This window comes from Pan troglodytes, chromosome 11 (assembly GCF_028858775.2).
Source record: "Pan troglodytes isolate AG18354 chromosome 11, NHGRI_mPanTro3-v2.0_pri, whole genome shotgun sequence".
Classification (NCBI taxonomy): Eukaryota; Metazoa; Chordata; class Mammalia; order Primates; family Hominidae; genus Pan; species Pan troglodytes.
The window spans coordinates 85,574,989-85,592,961 of NC_072409.2; the positions used below are offsets into that span (position 1 = coordinate 85,574,989).

A 17,973-nucleotide genomic window follows, 5' to 3' on the forward strand; every position below is an offset into this window, starting at 1 on the left:
TGAATGTCTTCTAAGTCTAACCGGGTGGTTAAAATATACAACTTGGCCATTTTGTTCATGGACTTTAAATTGGAAGATTTTAAATTCCTCAATTAAGGGTCAGATTGTAAATACAGTAGACTTAAAATCCTGACTGATTGGACTGAGAATGGAACAGCTTTCTGAGATACCCACCTAAGCATATTGATCAATTAGTGAGTTTCCTTTTATTTTAGGACTATTGGCACCCATGTGTGTTTCTACCTTGAGAATGGCCACCTTTCTTGGCTATAACAGAACTTCTAATATGTCGGACACATGTTTTTCATTTTTAATTGATGCTCCTTGCATTAGTTATTGTTCTCTAGAGGGACAGGACTAATAAGATAGATGTATATATGAAAGAAAGTTTTTTTAATGAATATTGTCCCACACAAAGGTGAAGTCCCACAATAGGCAGTCTGAAAGCTGAGGAGCAAGAAAGCCAGTTTGAGTCCCGAAACCTCAAAAGCAGGGAAACGGACACTGCAGCCTTCAGTCCATAGCCGAAGGCCCGTGAGCCACTGGCAAACCACCGGTGCAAGTCCAAGTGTCCAAAAGCTGAAGAACTTGGTGTCCGATGTTCAAGGGTAGGGAGCATCTAGCACGGGACAAAGATGGAGGCCAGAAGATTTAGCCAGTCTAGTCTTTCCATGTTCCTCTGCCTGCTTTTATCGTAGCCACACTGGCAGTTGACTAGATGGTGCCCACCAGGATTGAGGGGAGATCTGCCTCTCCTAGTCCACTGACTCAAATGTTAATCTCCTTTGGCAACACTCTCACAGAAACACCCAGACAATACCTTGCATCCTTCAATCCAATCTAGTTGACAATATTAACCAACACACCCCCTCTATGGTCAAAAATCTTTTTGTTTTCAATAACATGCCACACTCAGGTACTACCTAAAAAATCATACATACCTGCTATGTAAATGATATCTCTTTTTCTTCAGTCAAAGAAATAGCTCTTGTGGGAGACACAAATTCAGTGATTTGAGATGACTCTGAAACATAGTGGCATATATTGTATGGGGTTTACAAATCTATAATGGGATATTGTACCTTGATATTTCCTCCTAAAGGTGCAGAGACATGAACCATCAACAAAAAAGGGTAAGGTCTGGATTCGCAAGGGCATTCTCAATGTTCAGGGAAGAGGAAGGTTGAGGCTTGAGTGGCTGTAATACAATCGTGTGTTTACTTCAGTTGGGAAAAGGAGGATCGTGATATGATTGAGTTGACAGCAATAAACAGTGATGTGAGAAGGAAAAAGCATAAGAGTTAATTAGAGGTGAGCTGAGAAGCCAAATATTTACAGTGATATGAGTTAGAAGAGTCTAAATTGCATGAGATATATGATGTTCAGGGTAAGACCTAGCAAAGGTCAACTATGGCTTCAATTATTTCTGCTCTTCCTACCACTGATCATGTACAAGTAAGACAAAGCTTGAGATACAGGATGTATGATAAAGCTAAAATATCCCATGAGCCTGTAGTTTCTGTTGCATTTTTCAGATAGGAAACCTAAGGTATGTCATTTTCTTTCATGAAAAATGAGGGAGAAGGGCGAGGAGTAATTAGGGAATTCCAAAGTAAGGGTGGAGGAAAAAATATTTTTAGAAATAAAAAAATTTTATAGAGTGATTCCCATTGCAGAAGTTTAGATACAATCTAATTTGTTATGAATATAAATGGGATAATATAGCAGAAGAAGTTAATAATCCACATTCCACAATAGATAATTAGTCTTAGAAATCCCTGAAGCTGACTCTTGGTTTGAGGCAGGGAATAATTAAGAATAGTATTGATAAGATCTGGGAATAAGATTTTTCCCTCAGGCCTAAATAGTAGGGGGTCATGAATTGAACTTTATATATTGAGAACTTATATTACTTCTGTTCTAATATTTTTAAATAAGTACTGTGTGTCTTCTAAAAATTCTTGAATCATGTAAATCAAAGAAAGATGAAAACAACATATTGGATGAGGGTTGAATTGCAACGTAAGCCCAGCTTCTTTTGATTTTTATTTACTGACTGGGCAAAATAAATGGGGGCTTCTGTAAATCCCCAGGATGCGACTGTGTAATCATATTCTTGAATTTTCCATGGAAAGGCAAATAGGTATTAGGAATTAGGGCAAAACGTTATAATGAAGAAAGCAATAGAGCAAATCAACAAATATAAATAACATGGTGTTAGAGGGTATGGAAGCAAGAAGAGTATTAGGGTTTGGGACAAAAGGAAACCTTGATTTTTTAAATTTTATTTATGGCCCACAAATCTTGATCCAATTAGAAACTCTTTCCATTAGGATATTTTACAGCTAAAATTATGTGTTACATGGGCTGGAGGTAGAAATAAGGAGCCCCTTGTCAAGCAACTATTGAATGCTAAGTCTGAAACCTTTAATTGCCCCAGGTTTTAGTGTAGGACCTTGTTAGACTGAGACGCCAAAGTGAGGTTTACATCCAGCTCTAAGGACCCTGCTTCCTAAACATGCCCTGCTGCTGTTATCCCTATACTACAAACTAAATCAAGTATGTGAATGGTCATATTTAGAATTTGGAGATTGTCATTGTCAAGTGTTTGGGGAGTTATAAGTGTGAGAAAACTGGAGTGTTCTATCAGAGACAATAGAGGGCAAAGATCAGTGGAAGAAAAGACTGACATTTCAAAGGTTAGTCCCTCAGGTGAACATGAAATATTAACAATTTAACTAGAAAATAAATTTCTGCCAATAGATTAATAATTATTCTGGATTAATAAAAAGCTATGCTAGGAATTATGGAGTCCAAGAAATACAAAAGGAGCCAACAAAGGGGTAATATATCTTACCTCAACAGAGAGGTGGTTTGTGTTCTTCAAAGAATTACCATGGGTAATTTTGAGGTGTTCAGGTTGGAGTAGGTAGCTCTGGTGTCTACCAGAAATGGGAAGATTCCCATTGATTTAACTTATCATTCCCCCTATAGTATTAAGAGTATCTTGGGGCAGGGAAGGGCACATCTCCTTGGGAGGGAGATATTGAAACTCCTGTGTTTGAAGTTAAATACTTTAGTGTAATTGAGGATGGCTCTATGGATTTGAGATGATTTTCCTTTTATTTAAGTTGAAGAGTCATGAGCTTTTATGATTTAATTTTAATTTTATAAGCCCATCCTACATCTTCATGATGTTGTGCTAAAGCATGGATTTCAGAGTGAATGACATTTTGGCAATGGATATGATATAATAGCCTCTTAATTCTGCATAGAACCCACTAATAAAGCTGGTAACTAAGCAGAGCATCCAGGTCATTTAGGATTATCTAGCATTAGGCCTGATTAATTCTTCCAGATGTTTTCTAAGTGGTGCCTATAATCAGTGACTAATTCATTTCTTTGTTGTTTACAGTTTTGATAATTTAACCAGTCTATTTTTTATGGGAAGTCTCTAAGGATGGAATCTAAGTTTTTTTTTTTTCCTAGTCTTCTCAGTTCTGTGATAGGCCTTAGTGTATTTTTATTTAAGTAAGTCTGTTGATTCTTATCCATTGGTCTCTTCAAACTATAAAGAGGCATCTGTGGAACACACAAGAATTGAGCTAACTGGTGAATGTCTGAAAGCTTAGAAGAACATGACTCTAAGACAAATCTGAATTATGTAAAAAATTTCTCTCTGTATGGGCATGGGTCAGGGAAGTTCTTTATTATAACAAATAAGTCAGATCAAGACCAAGGCTTAAAATTAACTTATTGAGAAGAGGGCAACTGAGTTTCTGCAGCTTCTTATTTTCAGGGTCTGAGAACTGGAGGAACAGGACCAAGGTCTTGAGAAGCTATTAAAAAAAAACTGGGGAGCTGGCAAAGTAGAGACAGATTTAGATAGGGGTGGTTAAATACCAGGATGATAACAACCTGGTTGAGAGAGACAGGAGGAAATTTTGAGGAGAGATAAGGAGAGTAAAAGGAGGGAGGTGGGAGTATTTCTGAGGTTGGTGAACATAAGGTAGTAAAACAGTTGATACAGCTGATCTTTGAGAGACTGAATACCTTCAGAGAAATAAGATTGTTCTTGTTAAATGGCCTAATTAAGGTTAGGCTAAAATGCATTAGAATTCAATAATGTGAACAGCCATATGCAGTCTCTCTGAAGAAAGCAGTTACTAGATATTGGAACAGTATATAATCATATATGTGTGTATGTGTGTGTATATATATATATATATATGTATAAAATAAAAATTATATATATGTAATTTTTGACATACAGGTTTGCTGTATCACTCAGGCTGGAATGCAGTGGTGCAATTAAAGCTCACCATGGCCTTGAACGCCTGAGATCAACAGATATTCCTGACTTAGCCTCCCCAGTAACTAGGACCACAGGTATGAACCTACCACATCTGACTAATTTTTTTTAGAATGTTTTTGTAAGACAGAATCTCATTATGGTGCCCAGGCTGGTCTCACTCCTGGGCTGAAACAATCTGCCTGACTCAGCTTCCCAACATGCTGAGATTACAGGAGTGAGCCATAGCACCCAGCCAGTTATTAACTTATTTGCAGTAATACCATAAAGTAATTAATTGCACACTTGTCTCTATGTTATGGATTTAATGGTTGTGAATGCAAATTTACATATTTTATCTAAAATTTTTATTACCTATTCATACTTATGTGAAAGAAGCCTGCCACATTGCTATACGATTACTGCTACATAATGTTATTCCAAAGGAGGCACCATGAGTTCATTTTGTGAGAATGAAATTATATGTAGCACAAGGCTGAGCAAGAAAATATTCTGTGCCTATAACTATAATGTTATGAAATCCTTAAGTCAAATATGAAACTGTAATAGCAAAGGAAATTATTATGTAACAAATACATTATCCCTGATGGAGAAATGTGTGTCGTAAGGATGGTTAAAAGTAAACAGAAGATTTTTGTGTGTGTGCATTTATCATGGGGATGGGAAGCCTAGAAAAAATTTAAGCAGACCATCCAATGTCCTGGCTTTCCAGGATGGCTAGAAAATGTAGAGACTGAAAAAAGGATGGCAAGCGTAGAACAAAATAAGGTAGTTAAAAAGAAAGACAATTTGTAATAAAGGTGGCATGTAGAGGTTAGAAATATTTCCTTGGCTTTTAAAAGTTCCTACAAAATATTGTGTTTATAAACTGAGATAATTATTTTTAAGGATCTGGAACTAAGCATATAGGTAAAAATGTAAAGAAACTAATAAGCATGAGAATATAGTACTCTGACTAAAGGAATTTTGACTACAGAATGGAAACTGAGGACATTAAAAAAAAATAATAACTGAAAAGCTCTGAGGGCCCAGGCACTAACTAACCTTGAATTCCAAACTGAGACATTTGAATTTTTTATACACCGATAATTATGATGATTCAGCTTCTAAATTAGTCTTCTGTTAGAGTAAAATGGTCTGTTTTAAAGTTGTTCCTTTTAAAAATTGTACAACAATAGACCAGTGACTGACTTTGTGAGTTCTCTATAATATAATCTAGGTTTGCTATTTCCCAAATGTATCAGAATATAGGCTAATCTTAGAAAAAAACAATGAAGTGGCAAAAAATACCTTTGAACCACGTACATAATTGACTTATCTTTCTGGCTTTTTTAGCAAATCTTAGGAAAAGATAATTGATTTTTTTATAATCTCAATACATACATAAAATGGTAGCATTTTATTGTACTATTTCACAATATGGCAGTTAATGAACATGCACAGTATAATTTTTCATTCACTTAAATTAGCACATTCTTTATATATTGTATTAGATATATTCAGTTCACTGGTGAAACAAAAATAATTATCTTGATATGGTTATAAATATAGAAAATTATAAGTGGTTCCAAAATTTTAGATGATTTTTCTCAGTGCAAAATAAAATTAGCCTTTTGTATTGTCAACAAAAGAATTTAGACAGCAGAATCTATTGAAATTATAGGCAACCATCTGATTTATATGTTTTTATATGTATGTGAATATTAAAGTTTTAGTATGCCTTTAGAAATTAGAAGTATTGTGTTAAGTGCTGTAACCTGGTAGAATTTATTTCCAAACCAATTGGTGGCAGTTTGGGAAGGAGATAACTCTACTCCAATTTGCTTCACATAGTAATTTTCCTTAAGCCAGCATGTTGAAACTTTCAAAAATAAGAAACATTTCTCTGCATGCATAAACATCAGAGATATTGTACAAGTTCAACTGAAATACTCTTTGAATTTGCAGACTTTTAAAGTACATAAAATAGATGCAACTTTCTGTTGGAAAAACAGAAGACATGGTCTTTGGAATTAATCACAAACAAATAGAATACACAAATTGTTGCGTCCAAGCTTATTGAACTTGGGTTTTATTCAAAATTAATGTAGAAATCCTCAGGAAATATAGTTTTTTCTTGACATCTCTGACACTTACGGATCATTATTCAACCTATTTATGGCCCATGCAATATAAAGGGAAGTCTAATAGGAATGTTCAGAGAAAGCCTTTGCCAGGCTCTAACAGAGACAGATGCTACCAAATTCTTCACTGGTACCATTAGTTTTGCTTTTATTTCTGCCTTGTAACATATGAGTTTTCTGTAGTTACAACAACTATTTTTTTTATCATGAGTTGAAAATCTTAATGATAGAAAATTAACATCTATGTATGATAGAGTTGGAATCTAAAAAAAGCCTAGGTTTATGAGTTTCTTGATAATACTAAGTGACTAACCCTGAGACAATCAACCTTCAGACCTCTGATTAAGTAAATTATAAATATTTCAATTATGCTCTGCTCATTAGTCTCCTATTGCTTGCAGCTGAATTTTTTTTTTTTACCAACACAATATTGTAATGAAAATGGGGAAAAGGTAATGATGGCAGTTTGACAAATAGATAAAGGTTTTAACCCATGGAAGTGTTAGTAATAAATAGCATTTAGAAGCTGAGAAAGAAGGCTGGAGCCTGGGTCCACAAATGTGTGAGTCAAAATCAGACATTCATTTGGGAGACTGGGAATATCAGAAACATGACAAAACCTTGAGTCAAACTTAATTTTGTAAGAAACTGTCCAATTATTCAAACTTGATTGTTGTTTTTATAGAAGACACTAGGCTAAGCTTATAGGTAAACAGGACAAAGCATCTGACACTAAAGTCATTATAATATATTGGGTCACTCAGATACATAAATGACATAAAGTGGTGAGTGGTAAGGTATAGATTTGTGATTTTTACTCTAAATAGTGTTAAAGTGGGTTTTAAAATAGAATACACTTAACGTGAGAAACCATTGGTTTGGTATATGGTACTGATGATTCTCAGAGAAAACCCAGTTCACCCGCTATGTTCTTTCCATGATTCTTTCGCTCCTTGGAAACTGTTGACAAAGACACAGCATACCAGAATCTCTGGGACACATTCAAAGCAGTGTGTAGAGGGAAATTTTTAAAATGCCTATTTACTGATATTCTTGATAAAAGGGTCACTGTTGTTATGTTTTCTGGTTTTTGTTGTTTTTTTTTTTTTTGAGACAGAGTCTCACTGTGTCACCCAGGCTGGAGTGCAGTGGCGCGATCTTGGCTCACTGCAACCTTCACCTGCTGGGTTCAAACAATTCTCCTGCCTCAGCCTCCTGTGTAGCTGAGACTACAGGGGTGCGCCACCATGCCCAGCTATTTTCTGTATTTTTAGTAGAGACAGGGTTTCACCACGCTGGCCAGGCTGATCTCGAACTCCTGACCTCGTGATCCACTGCCTCGGCCTCCCAAAGTGCTGGGATTACAGGCGTAAGCCACCAAGCCCAGCCTATATTTTCATTTAATTATTGTATTTAAACATGCTCTTCTTTACTTTTCTGTTTGGAATATTTGTGTTTGAAAAAATATCTCAAATTATTTAAAAACAATATGTATTGACTCTCTTTTTCTCCAATGTGTATTATGCTATCCTGTTACTTTGTATATCTTTTTCAAAATAATGGACATTTTAGCATAATATATCATAACAAGTATAGATTATTTTTCTTATCTCCAAGTGACTTCCTTTGTTTTTGTGTTTTGATTGTTTATTCAATGATTACCCTGAATTATTCATTTAAAATGTATTTCTTCCAAACTGTATAGCTACTGATTTCACTGCCAAGTTTTTGTTTTCTTGTTTTTATTTTTAAGTTTGGATCTCCCCTGTTTCAACTTAGACAAGTAACTACCTAATGATTCGTCATAGGTTTTGTTTAAACTTGATCTGGTACGTCTCCCACCTTTTGCCATTGGATCTGTTTGTAGCTGAAGAGAATACAAGTTTAGGGAGTTGACAGCTGTGTTCCACTTTCAGTCAGGAGTAGTAGCTCACACATTTTCTCTGTAGTCACTCATGATAAAATTGTGGCCTTACACATATGCATAGGTTCTGAACCACCAGTACTATGTGGTATCAACATGGTGGTCTTTTACCTTCCCTTTCCCTTTATCTCCATGTTAAGTTTCTGAGTTGTCTGTAAATTTAAAGCTTGAATGAACTAATTACCCTGAGATGTTGGCCTACACTAATCATTTGCTGTTGAGATCTATATATTTTTCTCCACAACATTCTTGGGCATGAATTTTTCCATAGTCTGCTCCAAATAATGTCAATTTCTTTCGGTGGGACCACAGACCTGGGGGTGGAATGTGTTGGGATGGGAGCTGCCCCTAACTGAAATAACAGACGCCAAGATTCAGTACATTTTGTTGAATAAGTGCTTCTCAATTTGCATTTTTTCTTTTGCTCAATTCACAAATGATTTAAACAGCTATTAATGACAATTTGTCAAGTTACATAGTTGCTTTTGGGGAAGGAGCACTTGTCAAGTTGACACAGTCATTCTGTAGTGTTCCAAATATCTAATCTTTGTGAGGCAGAAAGAAAGTTTCAGTTTCTGTTTTTATTATGAAAATTTATTTTCAGGAAATTGAAGTGTTCATAAAAAATTTCCCAAATACTATAGTAACAGTAGATAACTATATTTATTTTCTGGATAATAAAATACAAAGTATGTAACATTTAAATGCCAACTTCCACACATATTACAGTTGGAGACTCCTACATCTGAATACTGTTTTGATAGTTATTATCCTTGTAGTATAGACCATGTATCTTAAACTCTTTGGACTGAAATCACTTACTTACAAATATAAGATAACCATATGCAAGTCAGAATCTTTTAAGGCTTGAATGAGATAATATATAAAATTTTTGCCCAGTGCAGATTGTGGAATATATTAAACACTGAGTTAATATCAATTATATTATTCTTAAAATTTATTATTATATCTTGAGATATTTTAAGTGTGTGCATTTCCACCTGTAACAGTATTTTCTTCTCTAATGATAAAATAACATCTCAAAGAGTAGGACTGCATCTGTACATGGAATTAACAAAAAAGTTTTAACACCTTATTCAATGTTTGCACAGATAATCTTTTTAGTTACAATAATAAAATGAAAGGAGAATCTACATGAATTTCCTGTAAGAATAATAAAGATGATTAATAGAACTTTGAGGTTTCATAACAACTTTTTCTAAGCTGAATATATAGATTAACTAGTAAAGTCATCTCTTTGTAAAATTGATTTTTCCCCTTTCCTTCAATGAAGAATTGATTGTCTAGACTTTTTTGATAATTAATTCAATTTTAAAGTATTTTTGTTTGAACATTTACTCATTTGGAAAATAACTACCAGGTTTTCATTTTGTTGGCAAGAAAAACACTTAAGTACATTTAATATATAACAAACCTTAAGATTTAGGTTCTTTAATACATCTAAAATTATATACTTGAATACATTTTTTAATTTTAAATTTTTGTGGGTGTATAGTAGGTGTACATGAGATATTTTGATACAGACATGCAATACATAATAATCACATCAGAGTAAATGGTGTATCCTTCTCTTCAAGTATTTATTCTTTGTGTTGGAAGAAATCAGATTATACTCTTTATTTTAAAATTTACAATTTAATTATTTTTGACTCTAGTCACCTTTTTGTGCTATCAAATACAAGGTCTTAATCATTATTTCTGTTTTGTTGTACCCCTTAACCATCCCCACTTCCATCTCCATGCCCCTACTGCCCTTCCAAGCTTCTAGTAACCAACCTTAGACTATCTCCATACATTCAATTGTTTTAATTTTTAGCTCTCACAAATAAGTGAGAATATGTGAAGTTGGCTTTTCTGTTCCTGGCTTATTTGACTTAACATAATAATGTGCATTTCCATCCATGTTGTTGCAAATGGCAGAATCACAGTATTTTCCATGGCTGGCACTCTGTTGTGTATAGGTACCACATTTTCTTTGTTCATTCACCTGTTGATGGACACTTGTTTCCAAATCTAGGCTATTGTGAATAGTGCTGCAACAAACATGGGAGTGCAGAAATATATTTATTTCTCTTCTTTTGGGCGTACATCTAGGAGTGGGATTGCTGTATCATATGGTAGCTATATTTATAGTTGTTTGAGGAAACTCCAAACTGTTCTCCATAGTGATTTTGCTAATTTACATTGAAACCAAGAATGTACAAGGGTTACCTTGTCTCCATATCCTCATCAGTATTCCTTATTGCCTGTCTTTTTGATATAAGCCTATTTATATGGGCTGAGAAAACATATCATTATAGTTTTCATTTACAGTTGTCTGATAATCAGTGATGTTCAGCACCTTTTTGTATATTTGTCTGCTATTTGTAGGCCTTTGTTTGAGAAATGTTTATACAGATATTTTGCCAATTTTTCAGTGAGATTACAACATTTTTTCCTCTACAGTTCTTTGAGCTTCTTACATATTCTGGCTATTAATTCTTTGCAGATGGGTAGTTTGCAAAAATTTTCTCCCATTTTGTGGGTTGTCCATTTACTTTGTTGATTGTTTCCTTTCCTCTGCAGAAGCTTTTTAACTTGATGTGATCCCATGTTTTCATTTTTGCTTTGGTTGCCTGTGCTTGTAGACTATTATTCAATAACTCTTTGTTCTATCTAATGTCATGGAGAGTTTCCCCAATGTTTTCTTTTAGTATTTTCATAGTTTAGGTCTAGATTTAAGTCTGTAATCTGTTTTGATTAGATTTTTGTATATTACAAGAGATAGGGGTCTAGTTTCATTCTTCCACATATGAATATTTTTTCCCCAGCACCACTTATTGAAAAACCTATCCTTTCACCAATGTGTGTTCCTGTTAACTTTGTCGAAAATGAGTTGACTGTAGATTTACAGATTTATATCAGGGCTCCGTATTTGGTTCCATTGGTATATGTGTCTGTTTTTATGCCATTTTGGTTACTGTAGTTCTGTAGCATTATTTGAAGGCAGGTAAGGTGATTCCTTCATTTTGTTTTTCTTGCTTAGAACAACTTTGGCTATTCTGGGTCATTTATGGTTCCATATAAATCTTAGGGCAGTTTTTTAAAAATATTTTTCTGGAGAATGTTATTGGTGCTCTGATAGATATTGTGTTGAATTTGTAGATTTCTTTCGGCAGCATGGACATTTTAACAATATTGATTATTCTAATCCATGAACAAGGGATATATTTCCATTTTTTTTGCCCTCTTCAATTTATTTTATCAGTGTTTTTTAGTTCTTATTGTATAGATAGTGCACTTTTTTTGGTTAATTACTAGGTATTTAATGTAAATGGGATTACTTTTTAAATTTCTTTTTCAGATTGTTCACTGTTAGCATATAAAAATGCTACTGATTTTTGTATGTTGATTATGTATCTTGTAACTTTACTGAATTTGTTTATCAGGTTCTAATCGATTTTTGGTGGAGTCTTTAGGTTTTTCCAAATATAATATCAGATTATCTGCTAACAAGGATAATTTGACTTCTTTCTTTCTGATTTGGATGCCTTTTATTTCTTTATCTTGTCTGATTGTTCTAATTAGAACTTCCAGTACTATGTTGAATAACAGTGGTGAAAATGGGCAACCCTGTGGTGATCCAGATCTTAGACGAAAGGTTTTCAGATTTTTCCTTTCAGTATGATACTAACTGTGGGTCTGTCATATATGGCTTTTATTATTTTGAGGTATGTTCCTTCTATCCCTAGTTTTTAAAAAGTTTTTATTATTATTATAAAGGGATGTAGAATGTTATCGAATGTGATTTCCACATCAATTGAAATGATCACATATGTTTTCCTTCTATTGATATGATGTATCATATTAGTTGATTTGCATATTTGGAACTATCCTTGCATCTCTGGTATAAATCCCACTTGATCATGATGATTGATCTTTTTAATGTGTTGTTGAATTCAGTTTCCTTGTATTTTGTACAGGACTTTTGCATCAATATTCATTAGTGATACTGGTCTATAGTTTTCTTTGCTTGATGTGTTTTTATCTGATTCAGAGATGGGGGTAATACTGGGCTCATTGAATAAGTTTGAAATACTCCCTTCTCCTCTATTTTGGAATAGTTTGAGTAGGATTGGTATTCTTCTTTAAAGGTTTGATAGACTTCAGCAACGAAGTCATCAGACCCCAGGCTTTTGTTTCCTGGAAGAATTTTTGTTATGACTTCGATCTCATTATTTGTTATTGGTCTGTTTGTGTTTTTGATGTTTTCATGTTTTAAATTTTGGCAGGTTTTATCTGTTTAGGAATGTATCAATTTCTTCTAGATTATTTAAATTTATAATTAATTAGTGCTTATAAGTATCCACAATAATCCTTTGAATTTCTGGTTGTAATATCTCCTATTTCAGCTCTGATTTTATTTATTTGCTCTTCTCTCTTTTTTTTCTTACTTAGCCTGGCTAATGGTTTGTCAATTCTGTTTATATTTTCAAAAAAAAAAGTCTTTGTTTCATTTATATTTCATATTGTTTTATTCATTTAAATTTCCTTTATTTCTTATCTGATCTTTATTATTTATTTTCTTCTACTAAATTTGGGTTTGTTTTCTCTTGATTTTCTACTTATATAAGATGCTTGCTCATTGTTAATTTTAAATTTCTCTTCTTTTTTCATGTCAGTGTTTATATATTTCTTAGTACTGCTTTCACTGTATTCCATAGGTTTTGGTATGTTGTATTTCCATTATCATTTATTTCAAGAAATTATTCAGTTTCCTTCTTTTTAATTTCTTCATTGGTCATAAAGGAGCATATTGTTTAATTTTCATATACTTGTATAATTTCCAAAATTCCTCATTATTGATTTCTAGTTTTATTCTATTATGTTCAGAGAAGACATTTTATATTATTTGAATTTTATTGAGTGTTTTAAGACTTGATTTGTGAATTAACATATCCTTTATCCTTGAGAATCATCCATGTGCTAAGGAAAATAATGTGTATACTTCAGCCATTTGATGAAATGTACTATAAGTATCTATTAGCTATATTTTGCCTACAGAGTAGAGTAAGTCTGATGTTTCTTTGTTGATTTTCTGTATGGTTGATTTGTCCAGTGTTGAGGCTGGGGTGTTGACGCTTCCAGCTAGTATTGTATTTAGCTTTAATAATATTTGCTTTGTATATACGGGTGTTCCAGTGTTGGGTGCATATATATTTGAAATTGTTATATAGTCTTGCTGAATTGACCTCTTTATCATTATGTAACTACCTTCTATGTCTCTCCTTATAGTTTTTAATCTTGAAAACTATTTTGTCTCATATAAGTGTAGCTATTGCTTTTTTTTGTTGGTTTGTTTCCACTGGAATAGAAGCTGTTTCTCTATCCCTTTATTTTTACAGGTGAAGTATCTTTCTTGTAGGCAACAAATCACTGGGTCTTGGTTTGTTTGTTTGTTTTAATCCATTCAGCCACTCTATGTCTTTTAATTGGAGGGTTTAGTCCATTCACATTCAATGTTATTATTGATAAGTATGTACTTACTCCTGCCATTTTGTTACTCGCTTTTTGGTTGCTTTGCGGTCTTCCTTCTTTCCTTTCTGTCTTCCCATAGTTAAGGTAATTTTCCCTGGTGGTATGATTTAATTTCTTGCTTTTTAGTTTTGTGTATCTTATATATATATATGATATATGTATATATAGATACACACACATGTATTTATTGAATTTGATGATACCTTGAGACTTACAAATACTATTATAAAACCCATTATTTTAAACTGATAACTGCAAAGACAAACTGAAAAATAGAAAAATAATAAAAACTTTACACCCAATATCATACTAAATGGGCAAAAACTGGAAGCATTCCCTTTGAAAACTGGCACAAGACAGGGATGCCCCCTCTCACCACTCCTATTCAACATAGTGTTGGAAGTTCTGGCCAGGGCGATTAGGCAGAGGAAGGAAATAAAGGGTATTCAATTAGGAAAAGAGGAAGTCAAATTGTCCCTGTTTGCAGACGACATGATTGTATATCTAGAAAACCCCATTGTCTCAGCCCAAAATCTCCTTAAGCTGATAAGCAAATTCAGCAAAGTCTCAGGATACAAAATCAATGTACAAAAATCACAAGCATTCTTATACAACAACAACAGACAAACAGAGAGCCAAATCATGAGTGAACTCCCATTCACAATTGCTTCAAAGAGAATAAAATACCTAGGAATCCAACTTACAAGGGATGTGAAGGACCTCTTCAAGGAGAACTACAAACCACTGCTCAACGAAATAAAAGAGGATACAAACAAATGGAAGAACATTCCATGCTCATGGGTAGGAAGAATCAATATCGTGAAAATGGCCATACTGCCCAAGGTAATTTACAGATTCAATGCCATCCCCATCAAGCTACCAATGACTTTCTTCATAGAATTGGAAAAAACCACTTTAAAGTTCATATGGAACCAAAAAAGAGCCCTCATCACCAAGTCAATCCTAAGCCAAAAGAACAAATCTGGAGGCATCACACTACCTGACTTCAAACTATACTACAAGGCTACAGTAACCAAAACAGCATGGTACTGGTACCAAAACAGAGATATAGACCAATGGAACAGAACAGAGCCCTCAGAAATAACGCCGCATATCTACAACTATCTGATCTTTGACAAACCTGAGAAAAACAAGCAATGGGGAAAGGGTTCCCTATTTAATAAATGGTGCTGGGAAAACTGGCTAGCCATATGTAGAAAGCTGAAACTGGATCCTTTCCTTACACCTTATACAAAAATCAATTCAAGATGGATTAAAGACTTAAACATTAGACCTAAAACCATAAAAACCCTAGAAGAAAACCTAGACAGTACCATTCAGGACATAGGCATGGGCAAGGACTTCATGTCTAAAACACCAAAAGCAATGGCAACAAAAGACAAAATTGACAAATGGGATCTAATTAAACTAAAGAGCTTCTGCACAGCAAAAGAAACTACCATCAGAGTGAACAGGCAACCTACAAAATTGGAGAAAATTTTCGCAACCTACTTATCTGACAAAGGGCTAATATCCAGCATCTACGATGAACTCAAACAAATTTAAAGAAAAAAACAACCCCATCAAAAAGTGGGCGAAGGACATGAACAGACACTTCTCAAAAGAAGACATTTATGCAGCCAAAAAACACATGAAAAAATGCTCATCATCACTGGCCATCAGAGAAATGCAAATCAAAACCACAATGAGATACCATCTCACACCAGTTAGAATGGCGATCATTAAAAAGTCAGGAAACAACAGGTGCTGGAGAGGATGTGGAGAAATAGGAACACTTTTACACTGTTGGTGGGACTGTAAACTAGTTCAACCATTGTGGAAGTCAGTGTGGCGATTCCTCCGGGATCTAGAACTGGAAATACCATTTGACCCAGCCATCCCATTACTGGGTATATACCCAAAGGACTATAAATCATGCTGCTATAAAGACACATGCACACGTATGTTTATTGCGGCATTATTCACAATAGCAAAGACTTGGAACCAACCCAAATGTCCAACAATGATAGACTGGATTAAGAAAATGTGGCACATAAACACCATGGAATACTATGCAGCCATAAAAAATGATGAGTTCATGTCCTTTGTAGGGACGTGGATGAAATTGGAAATCATCATTCTCATTAAACTATCGCAAGGACAAAAAACCAAACACCGCATGTTCTCACTCATAGGTGGGAATTGAACAACGAGATCACATGGACACAGGAAGGGGAATATCACACTCTGGGGACTGTTGTGGGGTGGGGGGAGGGGGGAAGGATAGCATCGGGAGATATACCTAATGCTAGATGACGAGTTAGTGGGTGCAGCGCACCAGCATGGCACATGTATACATATGTAACTAACCTGCACAATGTGCACATGTACCCTAAAACTTAAAGTATAATAATAAAAAAAAACTTTACACCCTAACTTGTTCTCCATATATATGTATGTATGTATATATGCATATATATGTATATATATATTTGTACTATGTCTTTAAAAGTTATCACAGTTTTTATTTTTAATTTTTTATGGTTTAGTTTTTCTACTTAAGAGTAGTTTACATTCACTTTACAGTAGTTTACACCACAGTTACCGTGTTACAGTATTCTGTATTTTTCTATCTACTTACAATTACTAGTGAGTTTTTTACCTTAAGATGATTTATTATTTCTCATTAATGTCTTTTTCTTTGTGTTTGAAGTATTGCCTATAGCATTTGTTGGAGGACAGGTCTGCTGTTGACAAAATCCCTCTGCTTTTGCTTATCTGGAAAAGCGTTTATGTCTTCTTCATCTTCAGAGGATATTTTTGGTGGATATACTATTTTAGGATAATTTTTTTTCCTTTAACCTTTTAACTATGTTATGCTACTCTGTCAGCCTGTAATGTTTCCACTAAAGATCTGCTGCCAGATGTATTGGAGTTTTATTTTATGTTGTTTGTTTCACTTTTCTTACTGCTTTTGGGATCCTTTTTTAAATCCTTGAATTTTGGAAGTTTGATTATTAAATGCCTTCAAGTTGTCTTCTTTGGTTAAATCTGCTTTGTGTTCTGTTACCTTCTTATAAATGAATGTTGATATTTTTCTCTATGTTTGGGAAGTTTTCTGTTATCATCACTTTGAGTAAACATTATATCCCTATCTCTTTTTCTAACTCCTCTTTAAGGCCAATAACTCTTAGATTTGACCTTTGGAGCCTGTTTTCTGAATCTTGTTGGTGTTCTTCATTCTTTTTTACTCTATTTGTCACTTGTCTCCTCTGACTGTATTTTCAAATGGCCTGTTTTCAAGCATTTTTTTCTTCTGCTTGATCCACCTTGCTATTAAAGGACTCTGATTAATTCTTCAGTATGCCAGTTGCATTTTTTAGCTCTATGATTTCTGCTTGATCCTTTTAAATTATTTGAACATCTTTGTTAAATTTATATGATAGAATTCTGAATTTGTTTGGTGTGTTATCTTGAATTTCATTGAGTTTTCTCAACACAGCTATTTGAATTCTCTTTTTAAAAGGTTACATATCTGGACTTCTCCAAGATTGGTCCCTGGTACCTTATTTCATTCATCTGGTGAGGGCATGTTTTCCTGGATGATGTTGATTCTAGTAGACATTCTTTGGTGTCTCAGCTTTGAATTGATATGTATTTTAGACTTACTGTCTGGCCTTATTTGTAGGCACCCTTCTTTGGAAGGCTTTTCAAATATTTAAAGAAACTTGGGTGTTGTGATCTAAGCCTAATCTTCTTTAGAGGGCACCTGAAGCTCAGTGACACTGTTTTTTTCAGACTCGTGGAGTTACCTATTGCCTTGATGGTCTTGGGCCAGATCCGGGGGAATTCTCTGGATTATCAAGCAAAGACTCTTGTTCTCTTTCATAATTTTCTCCCAAACATATAGAGTCCAAACAAACTCACAAATCCCCGAGGTCCACATGCTCAGAGCCCAGCTCAGCACTAGGAATTGCCTAGGAGTTTCAGTCCTTGAGGCCTAGACTGCCTTTCAAGTTTATTTTATTTAGGCCCTGAGAGCACTTTAATCCATGGTGGCAAGGCTTGTCAAAACT

General features: G+C 34.3%; 1 protein-coding gene across 1 annotated transcript in view; it reads left to right on the forward strand.

Moving 5' to 3' along the window:
- LOC129135926 (uncharacterized) overlaps positions 1–17,973 on the forward strand; it is a 458,825-nt gene that overhangs the window by 130,930 nt on the left and 309,922 nt on the right. Inside the window, exon 2 of the mRNA XM_054658004.2 lies at positions 4,274–4,389. Coding sequence (XP_054513979.1) covers positions 4,274–4,389 — 116 coding nt within the window. The remainder of the gene's footprint in view (positions 1–4,273; positions 4,390–17,973) is intronic.